At 37.1% G+C, this 26,605-nt stretch overlaps 2 protein-coding genes across 2 annotated transcripts; both read right to left on the minus strand.

Annotated features, from left to right (window-relative positions):
- Positions 1 to 4,436: 4,436 nt before the first annotated feature.
- On the minus strand, positions 4,437 to 13,112 carry LOC131333088 (O-fucosyltransferase 16). Its single transcript, XM_058367419.1, has 10 exons — positions 12,697 to 13,112; positions 12,547 to 12,594; positions 12,338 to 12,428; positions 12,118 to 12,194; positions 10,952 to 11,040; positions 10,618 to 10,801; positions 7,778 to 7,959; positions 7,216 to 7,318; positions 6,143 to 6,474; positions 4,437 to 5,655 (listed from the first exon to the last, which is right to left on the minus strand). Exons 1-10 carry the CDS (start codon positions 12,853 to 12,855, stop codon positions 5,202 to 5,204), a joined length of 1,719 nt encoding a protein of 572 aa, XP_058223402.1. The 5' UTR covers positions 12,856 to 13,112; the 3' UTR covers positions 4,437 to 5,201.
- Positions 13,113 to 19,169: 6,057 nt separating this feature from the next.
- LOC131333886 (uncharacterized) lies at positions 19,170 to 24,569 on the minus strand. The gene is made up of 11 exons (XM_058368691.1): positions 24,202 to 24,569; positions 23,381 to 23,438; positions 23,197 to 23,307; positions 22,904 to 23,041; positions 22,196 to 22,265; positions 22,053 to 22,108; positions 21,725 to 21,850; positions 20,852 to 20,991; positions 19,808 to 19,880; positions 19,650 to 19,724; positions 19,170 to 19,572 (listed from the first exon to the last, which is right to left on the minus strand). Exons 1-11 carry the CDS (start codon positions 24,351 to 24,353, stop codon positions 19,267 to 19,269), a joined length of 1,305 nt encoding a protein of 434 aa, XP_058224674.1. The 5' UTR covers positions 24,354 to 24,569; the 3' UTR covers positions 19,170 to 19,266.
- Between the last annotated feature and the right edge of the window lie 2,036 nt (positions 24,570 to 26,605).

The raw sequence follows: 26,605 nt of genomic DNA on the forward strand, positions 1-26,605 counted from the left end.
TGGTTAGCTAATTTTGAAGAAGAATACTCCAATTAGTTAATCAATACACGTGAGCAGTATGGCCCACTTTAATTCTACATCGGCTGACCAATGTGGTCATTGCACGTGTCAAAAAGTGAATGGTCCCCCTATCGTAAAGTAGCCAGCCAGTTCATGGTCAGGCTAAATGCCGGAAACTTCCAACAACATTTTTTGCAAAAAGACGAACAGAAATTGTAAATGAGGAAAAATTAATTAAATTCGCCACCAAGGTGGTGGTGGCAGTCCTCCGTAACTAAAACATCCCCTCCTCTCCTAGACTTAGGGACCATAGCATATGGTTGGTACTGGTAGTGAGGGTACGTCTCACATTTCAACTGCATTTCCATCAAGTTTTGGTGACGCATCCCACCACGTGGTGATAAATAATTTTTTTTTTTTTCGATCGGATTAATTATGCCTCATAATTGGACATTTCATAGAGCGGGTAAGTTCCCTTTATAGTCGCACCAGGAGGGTGGTCAATTACAAAGGTTGCGCCAGCCCACCCTTTTACCGAATGTGCAAAAAAAGAGGTAAAATAAGATTTTTACGCAATTCTTTTATAATACTCCTACTCAGCGAATATGCCAGAATTTGGCACCCTTTGGCTAATTTTTTTTTTTTTTTTTTTGTCTCTGCCATTTTGTTATTTCCTCATAATTTCGTGAACAAGGTGACATGTGAGAGAGCCTGACTCAAATTCGATAGAGCAATAATACTTATGGGTGATGGATTGAACTATTAAGTGAGCCGAATAGCAAAATGTTTAAATTTGATTTGAAAACTTAACGACTTTAAAATATATATATATATATATATATATATATATATATATATATATATATATATTGAATTTTAGACCGTTAATCAAGAGAGTTCATCTCAAACTAGTTTTAATCAATCCAATCACAAGTCGATATCGAAATTTTTTTTTTTTAAACATTTATACCATAATTTGAACAAACTAAATGAAACTTATTCGGGCTTGATTTTACGGTTTGATAAATTCTGCATTTCATCAAAGAAATTTTAAGTCCAAGGTCTAGACCATCGGATCAAGCGGAGATTAACGCGTAGCAAAGGCGGCTCTACATAGAGCCTTCCATGGTCAACTGAACAACCAAACAAATTTTTTTTGCTTAAAATATATGTAAAAATTATGAGCTAGCTTTTTTTGAACACCCAATTTAAACATCAATAAATACTCAATTCTAATAGTCTTGAACACTTGACTCAAAAAGAATTTAACACCCAACCCAAAACTAATTGAACACTCATTAATCATAACCCAATTATGGCCCATCAATCCACATAATTTTTTTTTTTTGAAAATAAAAAAAAAAGAAATTGAAAAGGAATAATCTATTGGTGTAAGTATTATGCTCTGCGTTATCTCTCTACCTTTAGGGATGTGATTTTGGCATTCCAGTTTTAGCCAGTGGCACTCTACAATTTGTTTTGTAATCTCACATGATCAAGACACAAAGTGGAGTGCCTGTGGCTAAAACAGGAGTGCCAAAATCAATTTCCCTACTTTTTTTGTCGATGGTTCTAATGTATTAATTTCGCATTCATTACAATTATAACTACTTTATTTATTTTTATCTTGTTAGCTAATAGAATTACGGACAAAACTTTAAAAAAAATTCAACTATATTACAAACCCTGTTAACTTGAATAATATTCCTTTGAATTTCAGACTACGATAGAAAATTAAGTCTCATTATGTTATCCTAAAGAACAACATATTTTCGAGAAGGTCAATTTCAACATATTCGCTACAGTTTTTTTCAAAAGTGTTTTAGTAGATTAATACGCTAATTAAATGTTGGCACAAAATATGAGATATCATCTAGGACCGTAAAAAAAAAAAATCTTCCTCCATCCTAAAAAAAACTATCTACTACGCAACTTTCAAGTACATATTTTTAAGTTATCATTTCGTCTCGTAATTAATTTTTTTATTTATACTAACATATGACATTTTGTACTTATATTATTGGTTAAGAGGTCAACTAATAGAGTTAAGGTAATTTCTGAATACCCTATTACAAAATTCTGGAGCCACAAATGATACATAGTCTCCACGTATTAATGAAATGGATTTCTTGTGGGGCGATAACGTGGCTCACAGTCACGACACGACAGATCTCCAAAGTCCAATGGAGCATTAATCTATCCTCTGACTCTTCTCTTGGAAAGCAATACCTCACTTGCCTTATCCAATTGATGAAATGAATTACTACTAGTCTACTTCTACTACTCATCGGTGAAACTAAGGCTCTGTTATTCTTTTTGACTTAACTTAAATTTAGTTTAAATGTAAAAATTTTGTTTTTATTTGAATTTTTTTTGCATTTTTTAGTTTTAAGCCAAATTTTTTTGGGTATTGATTCATGTCGAAGAGAAGAATCAGAAAAAGAATTCTCTTTCTTTTAAATTTTACAAGTTCTAGATGTTGCGCGCTCTCTCTCTCTTGAACTGCTAGTTTTAGATATTGGCGAAAGAGGTTTTCATGCACGGCACGCACTTGAGCTCCTGCAGTCACCCAAGGCATTAACGTGACTTTAGGTCGACCCCACCCGATATGCGACGTGTCAATGCCTAGAACAACCATGACATGGCAAATTAAGTAGAAGCTGATGACGACGCATGCACTCGTATTTGTGGATAAGCTGAATGTATAGTGGCTTACATTTTTTGACAGCGCCAAGACTGAACATTCATGGCAAAAGAGGTCTCAACGTGTCAAAATTCCTCCAACTCCAACAAGAATTCAAAAAAAAAACATGTCGTCTTTGTTGTCGTTAGACAAGGAAACCACAAAACCCAAATCCAGGTTTTTTAATGGATAAGCTTAACGTCACTTTCCCTGATCAAAACCAGAAAGTTACAAAATTACCATGATGTGGCTTAACTCGATCGGTTCTTATCTAAAAACTCTAAAGTCCTAATACAATTCAAGTGCTCAACACATAATTCGCGTGAGGATACGAGTACGAATGCGTCTTTGAGACACATTCTTAACTATTAAAATCTACAAGAACAAAGATATTTAAAAGCGCAAGTGCAGTGCAAGAACTGAGATTAGACGTGTATATAGCATATTGAAGAATTTTGTGACTAACATTAACTGTATGTCCCACCCCTTACAAGTTTAGAAATTTAAGGAAATCTCTAATGGGTTTAAACCTCACACACATGTAGATGCAGATCAGATGGTTGACAACAAACGAAGACAGAAGTCCACTTGTCATCAAAATACCAGTGGTAAGTTTGCCAAAGTAAAAAGCAACCAGTAGTTTGTTATGTAGGCTCATAGGTTTGAGGTTCGAGTCCCGGCACCAACAACTTCTTCTTCTAAGTTCTAATTGATGTTTCGGCCAAAAAATAGTTACCGATTCTTCTTCCAAAAACGTGACAGTGAAAGTATCAACCGATCGAGCCAACAATCAATAAGGCTATCCTTTAGCAATCTCTAGCCAAAAACAAAGGGGCTGCTTGCTTGCTGCTCGCTCCTCTCTCTAACGGCGCAACTACTCACTCCTAGCATTGAGTAGCTAGTGAGTACAATTAATGTCCAAGCTCCATGGTGCACCAGAGTTTTTGGCAGTCAATTAAACTTAGCCTAAGCGAGGCTTTATTCTTAATTTCAACCCCCGCCTGTTTTGCAAAGTAACCATATTTTGAAAAAGAAAAAAACTAACTTGATAGCCAACACGTAAAAAACTTCGTTAGACCCTTATGACATGAATTCAATTAGTATGAATTTGAGTTTGGTCTCGTCAAATCTAACTTGAAACTCTATGCAACATTTTGGAGGGTCCGTGTTTAGCTCTTTGTAGAAGTTCTAATGTCAATGTTCATTGGGTCTGCAAAGGTCATAGGCATGTTGTGATGCTAATTGCCCAAAACTCGAATCCTCATGATGCTCATAAGGTTGGTTCCAAAATTGTGATCCACAAAATCAACTACTCATAAAGGTTCTCCTTTTATGTTATTTTCTCCAATTTATTTAGTATTGTAGTAAGAATTGTACAATTTGTGATAGACTAATAGCCTACCTTGTGTGCAAACAATTAATACTTTCTCACAGGCCTCGTCTGGTTCGCGAATTCAGTGCTTAATTGGCTTAGGACTAACTGTGCCTAAACTTACATTATTTCATGTGGTTACGTACTATATAGTCTCAAGAGGAGGTGGAATTAGGAGTTAGATTTCAACTTTCTTATTTTGGCAAGATTTCAGACCTTTCCCTCCAAGGTTTTGATGGAAATCAAGTACATTTAGACAAACATAACTCATGGTTCTATTGGGAAAAAAAATTAACATTAAAATTGGAGGTAAAAATTCACTCCTCTTTTGAGAATGCAAACTAAAAATTACTAATAAGAGAGAGATCAAAAGCTCAGGGATTCTCAGAAAGGATTAACTCAATAATTGCTAGTAAATGAGTTATCCTACGTCAATAAATGTCCTAACGATAGTATTTCTCTGTAAATGATACATATTTACATCATAAAAATAAAAACTAACAATCTATGACAATTGACAAGAATCAGTGTACATGAATGCTTTCCCCTCTAGTTTTTGCAGAAAAAGGCCTCAGCAGAATATCTAACCAACCACAAAGAAAACCCCCTAAAGGAAAAAAGAAAGAAAAAAAAAGATTAGGCTCAACTGTAGCAACCAATATTCCTGCTCTCTAAATAACCTCTGGGAAAAACCTTTAGCTCTGAACTCCAAAACCCAATCTACTTCATTCTAACCTTGTACTCCCATCTTCCCATTTGTATTTCCTCTTTCGGTTAGGTATAGCGATCTCCTCCGCCAAACGCTCTGCAAAAGACTCTGAAGGGTCATTAAGTAACACGACAACAAAAGCCCCAGTTGCCACAGATGAACCAAAATCCTCGTTGGAGTTGAAATGCACAAGTAGACATCTGAATCCTCACTGGAGTTGAAATACACAAGTAGACATCTGATTATTACTATCACATATAAATGGCCCTGTATCACCGTTGCTTTGTTCCAAGGAAGATGGCTTCACACCACATCCAAAAGATTTTGCAAGAACTTGTAAGTCGTTGAGAGGGAACCCAAGGAGGCAAAGAATTTGGAGAATGAATCACTTGGGTACAACAAAAAACTGCTTGACGACAGCCAAGCTACATCCTCCCCTAATCTGACAGCATATCTTCCAACTCAGGCTCCTCGGATAAGAAAGTATCTTCGTCTGAACCCGTTCCATTAAACAAACCTTTCCCCAGAGGGGCATTTTGGTCATCGTAGTCATCAGGATCAGACCATTCTGGCTCATCGTCATTATCATTCTGATCATCAACTACTTCACTAACATCCTTTCTGGTTGCAGATTCCGCATCTTTACCTAGTTTTCGGGGACCCAATTCCATTTTCTCTTTGGCCTTTGTATCTTCACAAACACAAGTAGCTGGGTTCTCGTGAAACGCACCCCTTCCTGGCCTCAACTCCATCGGTTCTCCCATGAAGCCTCTCTGGTAAGTACGAACACCTGATGCAAATGCCTCCCACGTCATGTTAACTCGGCTTAAGAACAACCTATACAGTTTTTTAGCATTTGGACGAATTGTAGGCTTGTGTCCATTATATCTCCTGCAACCGAGGGATAATCAGAAGTTAGGGCCCGTTTGTTTCGCTCGACTAGTAGTAAAGAGATAAATAATTCCACAGGACATTTAATCCCCTCAGAAAAACTGTGATGGGATTATGATTTATGACTACCATATCTCCCATTTTTTTGTGGGATCTCCTGTCCAACACATATCTTAACCCTAACAGCAAAAATTCTAACCAAACGTAACATATATGGCCCCCTTAGATATATATATATTCGAATCCGAGTAACCAAACATGCCCTTAGAATTTGCAAGAGAAAGGAAAATGAAAGGGAACTAAAGAAATAAGTCTTGATTCTTCATTTCCCAATCTCTTAATGTTTTTCCTTTATCTTCTCCTTTTACGCCATAAGTTGCGGCAAATCCAAGATCCAAACACAGCCTAAGAGTTCTTTTTTCTATCCCCCAGCAAATGAAAAGAAGAAGAAAAACAAAAGAGGAAAACAATAAAGAAAGCAACACACCTTCGTCCTGCTAAAATTTTTGCCATATTACCATTGTTGTTGGTGACAAACACATCACTTTCATCACAAACGAGAAAATCTAGTGCAGCCATCCGAGAAGAAAATGCAGCAAATGGTTCTAGTTCTTCCTTGCGGGCTAGGGTGTCTTTTGAGTAAAAATTTGGGAAGAGCACTTTTAGTGGGGCCAATGTCTCTTCTCCTCCATATACTTCCCCAGATGCCACATATATATGAACGTCTTTGCCATATCCCAATGCTCTCAGCATGAGGCCCACTTCTTCAGGAGTAAGTGGGCATTTCCCTTGTCTTCTTCCCCTATCAGGGTTGCTACCCTGGAAATAAAAAAGAAAGATTCTTCGCATATCAGGTGTGCTGCATCATAGATGTGTAACAAAGAGTAGTTGAAACCTTGTAATAAAGCAGAGTTGAAAGCAACATGGGCTCCAAACCAATACTGAATCCAGAATCGAAAACCAAACTCAGGTTTGACGATAATTCAAACTCAGGTTTGATGGTAATTATGACAATGTAAGTCAAATCTTGACATTACTACTAATCGAGCTACCAAAAAGGCTTCAGCACTCTGCTACTCATTTCAAGCAAATGCGATGAGTCGATGACAAACCTGTCCTCCTAATCCGATTCTTCTTGTATCTTTATTAACAAGAAACCAAACCTCACACTTTGGACCATAACCTATTTCGTCACTGATACATATCCTTGTCCAAAAACACTCAGATTTCTTCTGAGCTACTATGTTGCTAAACATCTAATTATTCCACAGAAACATCCTTGAAACATATTCCAATGGGAAAAGGTGGACAACAAGCATAACCTGCGTTCATCATTTGAATATCACAGATCGTAAGGGCAGCATGCAGAGCCTTTTGGACTTGAGACTTGGGCTACCATAATTTCTTTTCCTAACTAGCTCTTTCAAAGCTGGTAAGGTTTTGAGAAGAAAAAAAAAAGGTCTGTAGTCTGGTAGATATCATCTTTTGTCAAAATCGCTCATTTCCATCAACATTTTCGTTTCTGCACATAGTTTCACAAACTGGCATTCGGAACCTTACATGTAGAGTTTTCCACCTCTTCCTTATTGCACCCAATTCTATCCTTTCCTTGTCTCCACCACCATAATAGCATCCTGAGAATGCAAGCATATCAGGTTCGAACCTGTAAGAAGGGACATTCATTAGGATCAATATAATTCCACGTCCTTGCAGTTCCTATCATATATAAAACTGGAAAACAATCCATACACTGAGAAACCACAAATACAGAGCAGTGGATAGAAATCCTATTTCCACTTCCAAGATAGCAACCATAAATAACACCAAAGTAACAGGTATGACGTGAAAAGTTAGATATTGGCAGTTAAGAAGTTCGTGTTGACGCGTTAGAAGCTACTTCACGCGTTTGCATCTGGATCATATACACTTTACCCAATCACTACAATTATCCAATAAGACCATGCAACAGATTACTGTTCACATCAAGTGGACACGTTTATGCAGGTTAACCAAAGAAGGGAAAGAATACTGAGAAAAGTATTAAATTGTATCAGCTACCCATAAGGGACAAAAAAGGAATTGGAGGTACAGGGACAGCGAGAGAGAGGATCAATCAGATTACCTTAGGTGAAGGGCGATATAGTGTTTGCTTCTCATCCTCATTCGATGTACCAATCTTTCACCCATTTCAATTATAGGATCAGTGAACTTCAATGCATGATAGTTAACTCTGCATCTCAGCTTTTGTAAATCCTTGTCCAACTTATTTGAAAGTCTGTAATCAAATTTGGTGAGCTGAACAGCCTTCACAAAAATGAAAAACATCAAGTGTTAGTTACAATATTTTCATTCAAGACCCATATCCCACGGATAAAGACATAACAGTGCAACTGACAAAACCTCTCAGCAATAAATGTCTGACATGGCAGGAAATCATTTATTTCCACTTTTAAACACAATTTAATTCTAAGATTTGAAATCTAAACTGCTGGCTCTTAGAGCTCCATTGTTAGGTTGGCAATTGGGTGTGACAGACAGGTTCTCATTTGTAACAACCATTGCAATTCAAGTTCATAAATCTTATGTTTATTGAGTCCATGCATTACAGTGGGGTACAGTGTGTAGATGTGAACCCCATGGCCCCACTCGTGGTTTCCTACATCAGACTTCACTTTGTTCAGGGAAACTTTCAAAGGCTTCTCAGTATCAGATCAGTGTCAAAGGCTTGCAAAGGAGTCTTGAAGTTGAAGGGTGCTAAACAACGTTATGAGCACCAGCTTGGAATACGTTTCCCCAACTTCCCGGAAGGTGGTGTGCCTAAGCTGCTCAAGCGGGCTTCAGGTGCCAGCTTGCGCACATATTTTCATCTACAAGGCTTGCAACATTTTTGAGCGACGGTACACCTAGCACAGGTTTTGCACCTCCAAGGACAGAAATCATATCTAATGCCTAGGGAGTACACCCAATAAATATTGTTGAGAGATTTACATAGATGTGTAATCTAGAAGCTTGAAGGACCTCTCTCAAAGGTTTTAGTATCTTCTTCTCAACCTCTCTCAAGACATTCAATGGTGCCTCTGGAGGCATTTCACCACTCTGACCAAGGTGAGCCGATTCAAGACCTCAGTCGTGTCAAGAGGCACTTTGGAGAGCTCAAGCCTCGAAGTGTTCGAGGTACGCAATCAAGTACTCGATATGATTAATGTGAGTTCGGTGAGGTATTTGAGAATCTAAGTTACAGGGAAAATGCCATAGGTTATGACGAACCCTTGTATTCACCAATGGGTATAAATGTAGAAAGTCTGTCTCTCTCCCATAGTTTCTCCCCCATATGGAATTCCAATCAATATCCTTGTGTTGGTTTGTTGATTGCTCGAATTAGTACATTAATAGCGCACACAAATACACGCACCCCAATTAGATTTACTATAATTGTTAGTTCAGCTAAGTAGTTTAAGTTGAGTAGTTAGTTGTCGCTGTTGGTCGAGGATTCAAAGGTTAACCCTGAGGTGTGACGGATAATTTTTCATAAACGACCAAAGTTAAATTACCAATTTCAGAGAACTTCAAAGCAATCTGGATATCAAAAATACTTCTTTAAGAAACTAATATTCTCCATCTATAGGTGAAGAACTTCTCAGGGAACAACTGAGCAAAGGTGCTGTGGTTTGAAGGTCTGCTAAGGTTACTTAGTGCCAGACTGCCAGTCTAACAGATTGAGAAGAATGTGCTATGTATATTTTACGAGACAAGCATGTTTACCCTAGTTGTAGGGACATTCTATAGCCTGGACATGAGTGGACAAGGCATCATATTCTACAGAGCCAACTGATGTGCATTCTAGGTAACCTAGGGACATTCTATAGCCTGGCCATGAGTGGACAAGGCACCATATTCTACAGAGCCAACTGACGTGCATTCTAGGTAACCTACAATTCAACCATCAAGCATCAAAGCACTCCAGGGAGAGTGGCAAAAGCAAGCTCCTTCATGTGCCAATACAATCATAAGCAACAGCAATCAAATAAAAAAACGTCCTGGTAGGAAAGTTCCAGTAATCACATCCTTGTTTGATCAAAGGTGCACTTTTCCTTTTGCAAAGCTTCTCCACTGACATGGAATTACGGGGATTAAGAGAGAGACTTTTTGCACCCAAGCAGAATGCCTCTTGGATCTGAACTGAAGCAGGTAGCAGCCCATAAACATCAATGTAGACGTTTTTAATTCACTAGAATCGACACAATTTTCCCTCTAAGACAACCTAGGTGATATTCTCATAACCCAAATCGACTTTTCCACTCGATGGTTATGATTTCCCATAAAAACAAGAAGATACTACTCCCATATCCACAGCCCCCAGAAATTAGAATACTTATTCAGTGGTTGTCCAGGACTTCAAATACAGTATGTCTGCAAATCCAGTAAGATGGAACTTCATGTAGAAAGCCAATTCGAATACCAATCTTCCCATGGAGCCAGTTCTAACCATATCAACCCACAAACTCTATAACCGTAATACCGTATTAGGCTAGACCTACACTCTCACCTTGGCATGCCACCACAAATCCAATTTTTCTAGTTTCCTAAACCTATGGTATTTCATCACGAGGGCCTCATACTGAATTAAATACCTGATCTTATTACCTGCTTAAAGACAAATGAAAACATTGTTCAACTTCCTACACTCAGAATTAAGCTACTCCAGATTTTAGAGCCAAAACACAAACGATACATTGCAACAACCAAACCAAACCAAACCGAGCCTTATGTCCCAATCACTTGGGGTCGGCTAATAATCAAACATGTCTAGTGTAAAAAGGAGGACTTACTAATGCCCAAATTAAAACCTAATCACAATGAACAGGTAGAAACATGAAATGCTAAACTAATGTAATCTGAAAGGATATATTGAAATTTGATCATAGCCACTTATATATCGACATCTTCATGTAAATAACTTACACGCTTCTTTAGCAGATTAGGTAATACACGACTCTGATAGCATTTAGCACTACACTTCCTTGGAACACGCATAGTATACGGAGTCCAAATCTTTCCGTCCCTTCTTGGTAGCTCTTTTATGATTTTAACATCTTTCGCTAGACGTGATATGAACCACTCAACATCAAAGATCTCAGAAAAGTTACTGCACAAGACAAAGCAACATGATTGTCATATGGCATTGCTATGAGAAATGCACAAACAGACGATCTATCTTTATCATACGACAACAGGATGAAACATCAAGATATGTTTAAAAAGCGTTGGAATTACATAAACGAGTTCCATAACTAACCTTGCATCCTTCCAAAATGACTTTTGATCCAACTTTGGGACGACTAGAGTAGCATTCAAAATGCGGGCAGCAACTACAGCATCTGTAATCTGTTCAAGGGTTGGGTACAATAAGTTTGGATCAATCAACTAGGTGGCAAAAAAGATTTCAAAATCATGCAATGGAAGTAATACAACCATGTGTAGTAGTTTACAAGTATCCTTGCATCTTAAGCAAGGTCCGAATCTCCCCTGAAGCTAACCACAATGAATTCTAAGAAATGTCTGAATAACTTGGCCGAGAAAAACAACACCAAGCTAATTCACTGGCACAACATTCTAGCAAATCATGGATATAAACAGCTTACTATAGACTATGGTGGTAACCTTTTGGCTTGTATGAAAATTATTTGAACAGTATTCAAGCATCAAAAGCCTAAGATCGATGATGAAAAAACATGTCCATCAATAACATCTCAAACAACATAAGATGATTTTCTGACTACTAGGATCATCCTACAATAGCTCTTTACTGCATACCTTTACTTTTGTTTCATACATATGATAGTTCTAATAACAGGATTGGAATATTTGATAATCAAGGAATCAGAAAAGGACAATGCACCCACAACCACAGGGAACTGAAATGATCATTGTGAATGAAGCGACATCAAAATCTCAATGCCTTAAAGGAAAGATTCAGACTGACCATTTATATGAGATCTCATCACTTATAAGCAAGGCAAATCCATCATCTAGTATCAGAGCAATACGTTTGTGTATATGCAAACAACTCTCTACAAGTTTTCATTGATCCAAATTTGCTAGCTCTACTAATAGGGGAGGAGATTATTGAAAGAGATCAAGAGACAGAGAGAGAAAGAAAGAGAGACATCTTGTGCAAAAGCAGAAGCGAGTATTTGTGCACAAGAACCTTATAGATTGGAATAGGGACTATGGTTCTGTGAAATTCACAACAGGAAACTATGGCTTATATCTTAAAGGTCAAATGCATCTCGCAAGAAGATATCAAGGCCCCTCTTCTGCGCCAATTGAAGCAGGAAAAAGGCATACTACATAGAATAGACATTGTAAATGAAGCGAGCGTTCAACTGCTTATGAGGCCAATCGAAATTGTTAGCAATATCAATCAAAATTACATTCCAAAAGGGATCAACAGATTATTACCCCAGTTCTTTGTTGGTTCAAACCTCCACTGGTCACAATTAACAAGTAACGTTTGGGAGCCGTGATTGATTGAGCTTCTGAAATTTGAACAACAAAATCTAACTCAATCAGACTGCTAAAAAGGCAATATTTCCCAAAACGAACCCCCAAGAACCATGCATAAATTTAATTCCTCCATCGGACCATCGCATACAGATAAAAAATTAAAAGCAATCCGCACCCTCAAATGTTTTGCTTGCATTACTGCATCCATAGTAGAATTTGGCTCGTTTTGATTTCCAGATATCACGATCCAATCTTCCTCCACTGGTCTACATCCCAATGAGCAAGAAATAAAACAAAACAAATCTCAGATCCAATCATCTCTCCATGAATAACTCACAACTTCAATTTATATAATAACAAAATAGCAAAACATAAAACCCTAACCGGCACACGAAATGCAGAAACTCCAGCGTTGACGACAACATTGTTCAACTGAATAAAGAAACAGAAATAAATAAAACACAACTGAAGGAACGTATAAATTTAACAACATGAGTATTACTGGTTAAAAAGAGATGTAAAATCAGAGAGTACCACGAGATGCTGTCGGAGGTGTTCGTGGTCAGTTGGCGAAGGGGCGAGGAAAGAGAAAACAGCGAACAAGAGGAGAAGAGCGCCGGAGACGGCGGAGATTGCCGGGATAAGGCGGCCGTGGCTGTGGTGGCGCCGCCGGTGGAATGCCGTGACGACCATGTAGATCGCGTGTGGTGGTTTCAGCTGAGCCCCACCCGCCGCATTCTCTCTCTCTCTCTCTCTCTCTCTCTCTCTCTCTCTCTCTCCTATTATGGTTTTGGAGAGGGAAAAAGGAGGGAACACGATCTCTCTACCTCTCTCTCTCTCTCTCTCTCTCTCGGAAAATTACAATAAAGAAGTTGGTACTCCTTGTAGAAAGATTGTGCGATAACGACAAGGATTCCCTGCTTCATTTCATTTCACAGTTGCAATAAAACCCATCCCCCTCTGTGAATACTAATAAAGCTGAGTTTTTGGGGTTATGTACTCTCTTTTTTTCCACCAAATATCTTACCCATTCCGGTTCGACTCTCACTCTCTCTCTCTCTCTCTCTCCTATCGGGATCCGATCTACTCCGATCTACCCTTCTGTTGTCACGTCACGTGTTGGAGCCGGGCCGGGAGGGATGCCCATTTAATTAAATATACCCGTAGTTTGGGGGGAAAAAAGCAATTACTCCAATTTAACCGCCAACTTATCCTTCCTTCCTTACCTGGATAATACAGTACTCCATAAACTTTTACCTGTTTCGAGGGATCATAAGATTTGAAACCCCTTGCGTACTACACTAGTAATAATTTATCGATAAATCAAAGGCAAAAAGTGGTCTGAGTCTTACCTTGGAAATGTTTTATTTAAAGACCATAAGAAAATTGAATCAAACCTTTCTTTTTTTATTGTTTTAAAAAAAACAAAATCCAAAAGAAAAGCCTGACTGTATAATTAACATTTCCCTTCACATTTTTACTTATATACACACACACACACACAACAATACCAGTGCCTGTGAATTAAATAGCAACACCCGATGTCACAGAGAAATCAAAGGTTATATACAATGAACCATGTCACTTTAGAAACCAGTGAAAAAATTAGAGAACTCTAACCAAAATAAATAAATAAATGACACCAATTTTGTTTGGATTGGGTTTTAAGGTAGATTTTTTTGGGGTAATAGAGAAATAAGAGTAACAACTGAATAGAAAATTTATAAGAAACCAGACGCAAAGAGAGAATCTTGATTCTAGAGATCCAAAGTGAATACATTTGTTCAACTAATAATAGAAAATTTTTATATTAGCACCTGACCTTTCACACAAATCACACATGTACACTTGACCTTAACAAAACATCACACAAACATATGATGTATTTAAAAATTCATCAATTAAACCCCTACCGTTAACCCCCATCAAAAAACTAACGGAAATCATGTTTCTCTCTTCAAATTTTTTATCCACACTTACTTTTTTTTCACAAATTTTGTGGGGTTCATTTTTGGGTCCCACACAAATTATCCGATCTGTTCACTAATACTAAAATATTTTTTCAAGCGATCTTGAAAAAAATCAACTCCATAAAATTAATGTAAGTGTTTGATCCAATCGTACAGCTTTTTATATTCATAATTATGGATTAAAATTTTGAATAAAAAATTTTAAGATTGGATCAAATACTAACATTTATCCGGTTGAGTTGATTTTTTTACAGGGTCACGAAAAAAATATTTTAAAACTAATGAAATGATCGGATTATTTTTAGGGACCCAAAAGTGGGCCCCACAAAAAATTTATGTAATACTAATCTATGTAGGTACACTGGATAGTGTTAGTTGCTCCAGCAAAAAATAAATTAAAAAAAAACAACTCAGCACTATGCGGGAAAGGAAAAAGAAAAATAATAATGCAGAAGAAAATATTTGTACTATAATTTTTTTTTGTGGGGACCCAAAAGTGAACAGATCTGCTCGTTAAATTTTTTTTTCATGACCCTATAAAAAATCAGCTCAACGGGATCAATGTAAGTGTTAGATCAAATCTTACAACTTTTCGTGCAGAATTTTAATCTAAAATTCTGAGTAAAAAGTTGTACGACTAAATCATACACTTACATTTATCCGATGGAGTTGATTTTTTGCAAAGGTTATTAAATATATATTTTTGACATAATCAATGGATCGGATAATATGTGTGGAACCCAAAAATGAGCCCCACAAAAAAAAGTGCAAATTCATTGAAAAAAAGTCAGTGCGGGTAGCAAAATTGGAGAGAGAAACATGTTTTCAGGTGCCTATTTGTAATTTGTGCGAAAAATCAGGGGCTAATATGAAAATTTTCCACTAATAATGGTGCATTTATCCATGAGCTAAAACTATGACTACCCCTCATTCCTTTGATCATGGTGTTTGCTTATGTCTTACTTCACTTAAAGATGATGATATAAAACCTTAACCCATCATAAGCAAGCAAGGTATCTTTCTAAATAGTACTGTAGTTGTCACTTTAGAACAAAAAAACATGGGAAATTTATAAAAATGGTCCCTCTAGTTTGCACAAGTTCTCATTTTCGTCCCTCTACTATTAATTGTATAAATTTTAACCCTATAGTTTTCATTCCATCTCAATTTCGTCCTTCTCCCTAACGCCATCCATGAAACAAACGGAATTGAAGGGCAAAATTGTCATTTTCTCTCACAGAAGGACCAAATTGAAATTTTATGCAAACCAGAGGAATTATTTTTAAAATTTTACATTTTACTTTCGTTTTTTGCAAATAAAATAAAAAAAGACCATAAGTAATGTATTTGACAACTGAATTAATTTTTATTTGGTAATCAAACTATATTAAAAAATTTACATTTCATTACACATTACAAAATTATTAGAAAATGTACAAATCAATCCCTTAGCTAATGTCTTTGTATCGTGTTCTTATAATCTTTTTATTTTTTCACCCAATAAAAAAAATATTTAAAATCTGTGTTTATTTGTTATATGAGTGATCTTATGAGTTAGTCCCAAAATAAATACACTTATACACAAATTTTAATGTATTTGATCTCTTAATATTTAATAGTGTTTCATTGCTTAATTAAACACAATTACAATATTTCTAAATACTACTGAACAACTTTTTCTTTTTAATCATGTGACAAAAAAAATAACTATAGTGAAAATTCAATTGAAAAAAAAATACAAAATCAAGACTATTAACATAAGGGTTGTTTTTCGAATTTTCTCATATTTTTTGTGATGTATATAATAAAAACTTTAAAAAATTTCAACATATTTTTTATTATTCAATATAAAATGAGATGAAAAATATATTATATATGATGTATTTTAAATTTATTTACAAAAACAAAAGTAAAAAACAAAATTATAGAAATAATCCCTCTAGTTTGCATGAAATCTCAATTTAGTCCCTCTGTGAGGAGAAATGACAATTTTGTTCTCCAATTCCGTTTGTTTCATTAACTCCGTAAGCGAGAGGGACAAAATTGAGACAGAATGCAAATTATAGGACTAAAAGTAACACAATTGATACTAGAGGGACGAAAATGAAAATTCATGCAAACTAGATGGACCATTTATAAAAATTTCCCAAAAAACATTCTACAAATGGAAAACATAGACAATCATTTTTTGTAGCAGAGATATTATTCACGTGGCGGTGCTCTAAGCCCATTCCAACTAAGTGTGAGATTCACACACTTAGTTTCGAACCACCATTTCATTTTTGGTTGTCCCAAAATAAGTGTCCATTTTGAAAAGTTAATTGATAAAGTGAAGGATAATTTTGGAAATTGAAGATAAAAGTTGATATGAAAAGTATAAAGTAGAAGATAATTATGAAAAGTTGAGGTAAAAGTTGAGGTGAAAAGTGTAAAGTAGGGTGTCAAATGGGCAGGTTTGGGTCAAATTAGATAAGTTATAAGCGGGTTGAGTCTTTAATGAGTCAGACCTAATTAATTAGGAATCCGATTACCCATACCCTACCCAACCCATTTATTTAAAATTAAACCCGACCCACCCATTAACCCAATTAAAATTAAAAATGACTAAAATACCCATATACACTGAAATGACCATATCACCCTTGTACATTTAAATGACCAAATTACCCTTGCATACTAAAATTACCATAATACCCCTATATACTAAAATGAAGGAGGAGATACAACATATATATTACGTATTAAATACTCAAATTACTCCAGTATCCTAAAATTACTGAAACGATTAAGGATTCTGCTGAAATTTTAGGAATTTCTGGACTTAGCAATTCAGAGCTTTGAGGGTTTTTTTTACTTGATTTTCTCTTCTAAATTGTTGGTCATCATTATGTTCAGATTAATTTCTTTAAACCTTTTACCAGATTGGGCCAAACTTATGGGTTATCTCCACCCCCAATTTCTTTTATAACAGTAATATACCTTTAACAATCAATATTGTATAGTAGCTTGCAAAATTGATTTCATGGAAAGAAAGTGTGAGAAAAAAAAAGTGAGTCGCTTCCCATTTCTTTTCTTTCCAAGTTTTTTCTTTCAAATACGGCATTATAAGCACCATCAACGTTAATCTTAAGCGAACCATCATCGATTTGGTGGCACTCGTCGTTCCAGATCTGATGCTTGGGATTGGAAAATGATCAATATGATTAATTATTGCTAAGGGTGGGTTTGGATTGAAAAGTTAAGTAACTTATTTTTGTTTTGTTTTTATTTTTTTTGCATTTGTTTGTTTTGCGTCAAACTTTTGTGACTTATTGATTTGTCTCAACGAAAGGAATTGAAAAAGTATAAAAATTTAATCGCAACTCGTAATTATTTGAATAAAGACAAAAATAAGTCAATAAGTCAACTTATTGTTCTTATTCTTGTCTTTTTGAAAAAAATTATGAGTTTTATTCAAATTTTTTTACATAGCCGAGACAAATCCCCTTAAAAGATTGATTAACAAAATATGCAAGATCATTTCAAGTTTATTACTCGTTAAAAATTCCAAAAAATTCCCCAAACACATTAATTACCGGATGATTTTACATTCCTCTCGAGCCATGGGTTCTAATTGGATTTTTGCTAACCAGTTAAGAGCTGCAAACGAACTGACCACTCAAGGCTCAGCTCGGCTCGGTGCTCGTTTAATAATTAAGTCGAGTTCAAACTCAAGTTTCAGTCAAGCACTCAGCGGCAGAGGAGGAGAGTTCCGGTGACCCGTCGGAGCTAGTGGACTTGTTTTCGGAGAGAGATTGTGGAGTTGAAGGAGAGAGTTGTGGAGGTGGAGAGGGAACCGCAAAAGTATGGCGAGGAATCCGAGACGAAGCGGATGTTGAAGAGTTTGATCTAACGTGTGGAGGAGGAGGAGGATGGCGGCGTGAGGCAAATGATCAGTGCTGAGGTCAAGTCGGCGTGGTGGAGCTTGGGGAGTGTCGGTGGTTCGTCGGGGAGATTAAGCATAAATTTTTGAATAAAAAATAAAATGAGTCGAGTTCCTCTTGTTGGATAATGTTCATGACCCATTGGGCATTTAAATTGATCCAACTAATAAATAAGTTGGGTTGAATCTATTTTTTAATCGATAGATTTGAGTTTTTTAACGAGTCTGAATTCCAAGTGTAAAGTAAAGAGAAAAGTTGATGAGAAAAGTGTAAAATAGAAATGAAAGTTGACACCTAAAACTTCGTAATTTTCAAAATGTAAAAGGACGGGGAGTAAGGATGGATTCTAGAAACCCAAGTAAGAATTTATTTTTTAAAAAGGTAATTTCAAATTTAAAAATTATGTGTTTACGCAAATAATTTTTCTATCACTATGGATCTTGTTTGATAGATCTCATTGAGATTAAAAAATTATTTTTCATTTACATTATTTTTGAATTTGAAAATGTGAAATAAATACTTATTTTTTAAGAAGGTGTTCTGGAACGGAACCTAATTCATTTCCAATTTACCCACCAATGTGGGACCCCTCACCTTGACGCTCTCCTTCACCTCCGTCCTTTCTGTGCTTGACTTGTCATCAGTTTCTCAAATTTGGTCACCGTTTTGTTCTATGCTTGTAGATTGACGCCATTGACAGCGACGGTGTATGTTGCACGCATACTGAGCAACCACCCCGAGTCCCGACCAAGTAGAGTCCGATCTATACCCGTGGTGGAGGCTATAATTTTTTCTAGTTTGGCGGAGCTCCTAAGGCTAGAGATGTGCAGAGGACAGTTTGTCTTTTTTGCTCTCTTTCCTCCCTGTGTGGAGGTTTTCTATTATGTTTGTATTGTAAATTTGTAATAATACCTCGTGTGTAGAGGTTTTACTTCCTCCCTGCGTGGAGGTTTGTGGCCTGATCTGCCTTTTTATGGTGGCTTTGTCCTCCCTGCATGGAGGAGGCCTTCATTGTATTGGTGATGCAATAAACTTAGGCTTCATGCGTCAAAATAAAAAAAAAAAAAGAAGACGTCAGTATAATCAGAAATTCATCGTAGAAAGATAATTAACATGATGAAATTACGTGAGCAATTGCATTATGAGGAAAATTGACCAATAAAGGATCAAGAATTATGCACATCTAATGATTGTTAGCCCATGAAAATATATCAGAGGGGCATACCAGAAACAATTGGTCTGCTACTCTTTGAGATTCTAGAACAAAACATAAACATCAACAATACCGAGGATAAAATGAATAACCTGAAATACGTGCGAATCTCCTGCATTCCAAGCTCAAGTACCTCCTTCTTCTTCCCATATCTACTAGTCATCTCCATTAGATAGCCATTCATGTAGTCCTCTATCGACACTAACTTGTCGGAATCTGAGGTCTTTGAACGTAGTTCATCGAGCAGGTGAGTGCTCATATTGAACATTGCCAAGAATGCAGCAGACCACTCATTGAGAACTAACTGAAACCCAAAATGAGAAACGTCATTACTTGAATTGAATTCAAGTACCAACTCCATCTAAATGTGACTTAACATACGTTGAAGGTAGTATGATCAACTGGATTGAACATTTTAAAGCAGTCTTTCGAGGATGCTGTTCTGTCTCCATATATCTGGCAATCAGTAGTATACATAAGGACCTTTGTTTGTTAAATCTGAAAGGAAGAAATCATAAGAAACAGTGTATTTCACAAACCTCAAAGGTGAAAGCCATGGGCACTCTTGCAATATCATACATGTAATCCGTCGCTGTCCCATGAGCCAGATACCTATTTATGGATGTTTGAAACATGTGAACACAATTCCAATCACATATTTACAAAATATTCTATTTAACCCTATTCTTGATTGGTAGCTCTGGACAATAACGTTGAGTGGAATAGAATATAGAAACTTTCCTCAAACTGATCAAATGACAGCTACGGTTATGATTACGTTAGAGCACCGACGGGAAGCTACCATATGATATCCACCTTCCAACCTACCTTTCCATTTCTCATATTTCTACAATCTCAAAAAGTTCTCTTACGCAAAACATGAGGAATGACCAAAAGAGGGAATTCTAATGGAACAAAGTTACAGTAACTTCTACAAGAAAAAAGGAACATAACAAGGCACAGGGAGACAGCCAAAAGAAAGATAAAATCCTTCATGGGGAGGAAAAATAAGAAAGAACTATGTAACGAAGGTAAACGAAAATCAAATCAAATACAATGATCACCATATCATTTGGACCTATGCTATAGGGACTTGGGTGCATTATATGGATGGTGCTTGGTATAAGATCCAGACTAAAAAATTTTATTGCTTGAAAACATACTGGGTACTGAACACGCGTTTTCAGTGAAAAAGGATTTGTATCTCCCATACGGGTGAAAAGGCTAGGAAGTTTTCTTTGCTATCAAAGGTGACTTATTAGCCTCTTCTTCTTGAAACATTTTTAAGGATAAAATCCAAGTATCTAAGTAGGTTTGGGGTCACTTCAGACACATTGCTTACGTTCACCCTTATCATATCCAGTGGTTAGGGGTTCACAATGTGGAATAGATGGGTACATGTAAACTGATTTGGCTCATAGAAGTGAATAGAAGGGGGATTAAAGAAAACAATTGGCTTTCAGCCCCTTTTTACCTAAAAGATAACACTAATTGCCATTGCCTTGTACATAGAAATCAATTAGCCAAGTGATGGAAACAGTTCCACGCAGAAATTACCAGCTGGATAAGTGAGTAATACTAACCCAACAGAGCCACCTCCTGATCCAACCACGCAATTGTCCTTGCAATGAAGATGGTTCAACTTTTTAAGCATCAATCTTATTCTCTGAGAAGGTGATCCATCAGGGGTTGTATTTTTGTGATCATAAGGCATAAATAACGCCTAGAAAACAGAAAACAATGGAGAAAAACGTGATTGGGGAAGACATGAAACATAATCCAGAGAGAGGAAATATATAAAGAGTGCATTGAATGCCCATGAGCTTTAGTGACTGGAAATGGAAGAAAAGAAACACAAAATCAATTTCACCCTCACAAAATATCATCAAGCATTAGCAATCAATGGCCATTTAGTTTATGGAAATTGTGACCGCACTTAAGTGCAGATGAGTTACCTTGATGCTATATTGATACTAAACTTACTAACTCATGGCATTGAGTGTCCAGAGTTTGTTGACAACCAAAGAAGAGGCAACGAGAAAAACCATAAACAGGAACATAGCAAGTCATCCCCCATGCGTATACATGGATAGCATGCTTTGTGCACCCTAGATATGCATTACAGTGTAAAACTATGCTCAGTGCTCACACGGACTCTCCTAAATTTGTAAAGTACCCATGTCGGACACACGGCACTTGGATAATGGGGTTTGGTGTCTGACAAATAAAACTGGTTCTAATTCGTATTTACAATAATGATGGCATATTCTGTATGACACTGAAAATGTCCTAAAACACCTTTAAATGCTTTTCAAACTGAAAAACAGAAGAAATATCGCAAAGAATTTGAATATTCTGGTGTGTCTCCATCTCCTTGTGATGGAAATTAGACCAGAACAAAATAAAAAAGACCGCTTCAAAACCAGAAGAAGAAGAAGAAGATGATGATGACTTACCTCCATCCCAGAGTGCACATTAACCCATATGTGTGGTTCAAACGATGAGCAGAGTTTCCGCATCATTTGGGTCTCGGGCTCACTAAAAGGAGCAGCTCCAGGATTTTCTTCATATGGATCATAATCCTGTAATAGGAAGAAGAAAGTTTAAACAGATGATAGCATCCAGAATGATATAGAAAGACATTGTCAACGTAAGCGGAAGAATAAAACATCAAGGGATGGCCAACTGGAAAAAAGAAGCAAAAGAAAAATGGCATGGGCTTCAAAAGAACAACAAAAAAGTAAAGCCAATGTGCCCCAACATGAATATAACAAACAAACAAACCTTCTCTTTTTTGCCCCAGTCTACACTCCAATTTCGATTGAGATCAACTCCTCTTCCTGCAATTGAAGAGAAATTTCATCATTCTCACAGGTTTATAAGTCGTCATCTGTCATATTTGAAGTTAATGACACAGACAACAAGACCATTTCGCCTCTCGCAAAGATCTCCCTCTTCAACAAGTTTGCGGCCATTCAGATTTTCCATTGGCACCACCTGTTAAAAAAATATGTCAGCATTCCAAAGTACGTTATTCAGCATATGTGGTAAGTTCATAAAAAAGAAAGCATATGTGGTATTCTCCTACACGATAGTGTTCTCAACATATTTGCATACCGCTTTTCCAAGAGTTTGCTCAACTCATCAAAAACTACTAGGTACTTTTCCTGTTGAATTTGTACTGCTGAGTAAAAGTGTCAATAAAGACACCTGCGTAATATAAATTCCCCCAACATCATTTAAAGAGCCATGACATAAAGGATAGATTGGGTACTGACTGTGAAGAGGTAGAGGTCACATGACAATGTTCTATGAACCACGCCAATGTGGATGTTGATGCCATGTATTTTGCCCAGAATTAAATCCGGGATGACACCAGAATTTTCTCACAACGAAGCTAGTTCTATTATTTTGCAGTTGCAGGCATGATTTAAGTTTTCACATAAGTTGTGAGCGGCACCATAGTGGACTCAAAAGTAGGCCTTACACCGTGCCGGATTTGAACTATGCATAGATAAATCACGTACATTGTACAGATACAGTCATATAGCCTATAGGTATCCCCATCCCTAATCATCTAGTCTACATTTCATTTGCAAAAAGTAGGGTAAAGGCCTGAAGAGATAGAATGCTACCTTTATCACAAGCCTCTCAAGTGTGCCCTTCAAAATAATTGGATCCATGTTAGGTAGAAATTGCTCTTCACTTAAGATGGAGAGAATCTTTAATGCAAGCTCAGATGTGATGAGCTCCCTTCCGTGCTGCCCAAAACTCTGGAATACAAGTAATTATCTGTCAAAAACACCAGCAATTACCAGTCTGACATATTCTACACACTATACCTCACATCAAAAACTATAACTACTTTAGTCCGGTGTATAATGTAACAACTAATAATACTTAAAACCCAATGTGATACCAAACATACAAGAAGAACCCGGTACTTTAACTTGTCATCAATCTCTGTCCTGTTCAGGCAATAGGTAACAACGGTCATCTCGGCACGGTAGCCCTTATTTTGACTTCCAATCGTCTCCATCTGGTGAATACATGAACATTGAGAGCTGCAAATTTAGCAAAAGACTAGCACATGCATATATGGAGAGACCTACATATAGTTTGTGTGGGTGACGATGGACCAATGCTGAAATTTCTTCCATCAAACTGTCACTGCAATGTTAAAAAAAAAAAAAAACTGTCACTGTAAAATTCCAATAGAGCCAATCCAATAAACGGGAATCCTCACCAAATGTTAGGTAATACCGTTGAGAAAAATTACACACGAAAATTGATGAATTTTCTACTCTCTGTTGTTTAATTTTTTCCATCAAAAAAGCATAACCAAGCTAAAAAGGAAATGAGTGTTTAATACTAGTGAGTCTAGAGAAACAATAAAACACAACAATAACAGCACCTATGTAATCTCCAACCGATTTGGATAGGGGCAGGAAGGACTGAAGACACACACCTAACCTTAAGTAATACATGAACAAAGTGGCTGCTCTCAGAAAGTTTTATCACTGAAATTGTGGCGCCAATACCTCAAAACACCGAGGAACTCAAGGCAAGCTATGCCCCACCAGAAACATGTCCCCAAATCAAGACCGGCAGACATAAAAATGGACACGCCTAGAGACCGATTCAATTACCTTGCTCATTACTTCGTTCAAAATCAGCAGCATGAGTAATGCCCAAGGAGATATATTAAAATAAAGTCAAAAACTAATGCACAGCAGTGAGAATGCCCAAGGAGTAAAATGTAACAGAAACCGGTAAATTTGATGAAGAAATCCAAGTTTTATTTAAGCAACAGTATTCATCTAGATTGCTCAAGATTCAAGAAAGTAGTTACCCAAAAAGAGCATATCCATCATGGTGATAATCAACAGTACAACGAGCTACAGTAAAGATTGCAGTAGGTTGGTGATTTTACCTGTTATGGTAAAGATCGCGGTTGATGGGGGTGAAAGAAGGTCGGGTAAGATTAGTTTTCCCATTAGCCGGTGAGAAAGAAGTGAATAAGAAGAGGAGGATGAAAATTGATTGAGAAGAGAGAGAAAGGACATGGCGGAGGCGGCGGCCCATCTGATTGTGCAGATGCAAGGAGAGGGAGAGAGGAATTGGCAGCTCTTCTCTTTGGTCTCATTTCAATCTCATTCTCATCTTATTTAGACCCGAACGAAAACAGAACAGTGGTGCACGAACACTTCTGGTAATGGAGATGACAGAGAGAGAGAGAGATGTAGATAGAGAGAGAGGGTTTGTGACGAGCCAGACTTTTTGCTTTTCTGGGTCTGGAAAAAAAAAATGATAAAGGAGACGGCGATTCAAGTAATTTTATTTGGGAGGAAATTAACGACCCTTGACACGTAAATGACTGTTTGAAACCGTGACCGTGACAAATTTTTCTCTCTCTTTTTTGGTTGAACGGAAATTGCTTTAAAAGAAATTACTCCATAAAATAGTAGACCAGGGGATATTGTTTTCCAACAGAGTCTGAGTCTGTATGAAATAAATTAACAATAAAGATTTTGTTTTCAAATTTTGCCGCAGATTTTGTACAAGTTGAAAAACATATTTGTTGCAGTTATGAAATCAAGAAAATTTCATTCTTTTTTTGAGAATTCGTGTTGTAAAATCCCAAAAACTATTCAAACCTAACTTTAGAATTTTAAAAATTTCTTTCCTTTTTTTAGGTTCTCAAAATCTATAGATTCTAAAATTTAATCATGTAGAATTTTTGACAAACATTCTAAATTGATTTTTTGAAGCTATAATCTAAAAAATTGTCAAAATAATTTTTTGCAAACACACACATAAACCGATAAAAGTATATAAAGATAGATATGCATCTCTTTTACTGAAATTGGAGAATCATTGGCAAGTGCATCGGCTCATTAGTTTGCTTCACAGTAGATATGTTTGCACCTTAACTCATCAAACCTCCGCATTAGGAACTTGTAGTCATGTACTCTATGACATTACTAAGTGATCGATGATTGTCAATATTACAGGCAGAGATTAGTTGGATGGCTCCAAGCATGCATCCACCTCGACTCTCAACCGGTGGATGTTTTCCATATAATAGCAAAGTTTATGTAACGCCCCGAATTTTGGGTACGTTAAGAAGACATTTTATTGATAACATCAAATGGAGTCTGGCTCTTATTACAACAAAACTCCTACAAGAGTTCAATATTTGCAAAAATGAAGGGGGTTCTACGGTTCCTAATTACAGCTCTTCAGCTCATCCATTCTTGCCAGCTCCTCAGCTCCAAAAGCCTCCACGGTGAACTGCTTACCCTGATCATCTACAAAATCTGACACATTATACCAGCGTCGCCACCGATATAATATGTCAGGGTCACCAAAAAGGCAACACCGTGAGCTACAAAGCTCAGCAGAGTAATCTCATACGCACTAACCCATAACTTAAAAAAACAGGAAATAATAACACATTGATTTCCACATGATACATATATACGCAGCTTAACAATGACACATCCACATTCGTTAATCAACTATCGTTAGTGTCCAAGATTTCAGAGTTTCTCCTACGCGACTCATCGTAGACCGTGTCAACATTTTACAAAATAATCTTTCAAAAATTATTTGTTTAACTCACACAATATTGCATTGGCTCCGTACCGTGGATAACCAAGCTACACACCCAACCTCACAATGGTTCCGTTTTTCCCGGATCCCATTGGAACACACACAAAACACACTTCACACAATGGGCTACCACATCCGGCCACATTGCGGTTTCCAAAATTTGTTTTTAACACACCCAACCTCGGTTCCGCCGCGCCGGTCTCCCGAGTATCCTCACAATGGTTCCGCCGCGCCGGGTTCCCATTGGCACACAATTGCATTGGTTCCTCTCCGCGGATAACCAAGCCATACCTCACCATGGTTCCGCCGGTCCGGGTTCCCATGGGAACAACCTCACAATGGTTCCGCTATTCCGGATCTCATTGGAACACACACAACCTCACAATGGTTCCGCTTTTTTCGGATTCCCAGTGGAACACACACAACCTCACAATGGTTCCGCTATTCCGGATCTCCATTGGAACACACACAACCTCACAATGGTTCCGCTTTTTCCGGATTCCCATTGGAACACACACAACCTCACAATGGTTCCTCTATTCCGGATCTCCATTGGAACACACACAACCTCACAATGGTTCCGCTTTTCCCGGATTCCCATTGGAACACACACAGAACACACACCACACAATGGGCTACCACGTCCGGCCACATTGTGGTTTTCACAATCCACGCAATGGGCTACCAAGTCCGGCCACGTTGCGGTTTTCAAAATCCACACG

The sequence above is a fragment of the Rhododendron vialii genome, chromosome 7a (genome assembly GCF_030253575.1).
Source record: "Rhododendron vialii isolate Sample 1 chromosome 7a, ASM3025357v1".
NCBI classification, from domain to species: domain Eukaryota; kingdom Viridiplantae; phylum Streptophyta; class Magnoliopsida; order Ericales; family Ericaceae; genus Rhododendron; species Rhododendron vialii.

Excerpts from the sequence above, each read along its gene's own strand:
- LOC131333088 (XM_058367419.1), bottom strand. The coding sequence starts at position 12,855 with ATGGTCGTCACGGCATTCCACCGGCGGCGCCACCACAGCCACGGCCGC. Across the intron at positions 10,802-10,951 it reads TCATTTTGGAAGGATGCAAG|TAACTTTTCTGAGATCTTTG; the intron begins GTTAGTTATGGA and ends TGTCTTGTGCAG. Across the intron at positions 7,960-10,617 it reads CTAATCTGCTAAAGAAGCGT|GCTGTTCAGCTCACCAAATT; the intron begins GTAAGTTATTTA and ends ATTTTTGTGAAG.
- LOC131333886 (XM_058368691.1), bottom strand. The coding sequence starts at position 24,353 with ATGGGCCGCCGCCTCCGCCATGTCCTTTCTCTCTCTTCTCAATCAATT. Across the intron at positions 23,308-23,380 it reads GTCACCCACACAAACTATAT|ATGGAGACGATTGGAAGTCA; the intron begins GTAGGTCTCTCC and ends TGTATTCACCAG. Across the intron at positions 20,992-21,724 it reads ATGTGCACTCTGGGATGGAG|GCGTTATTTATGCCTTATGA; the intron begins GTAAGTCATCAT and ends TCTGTTTTCTAG.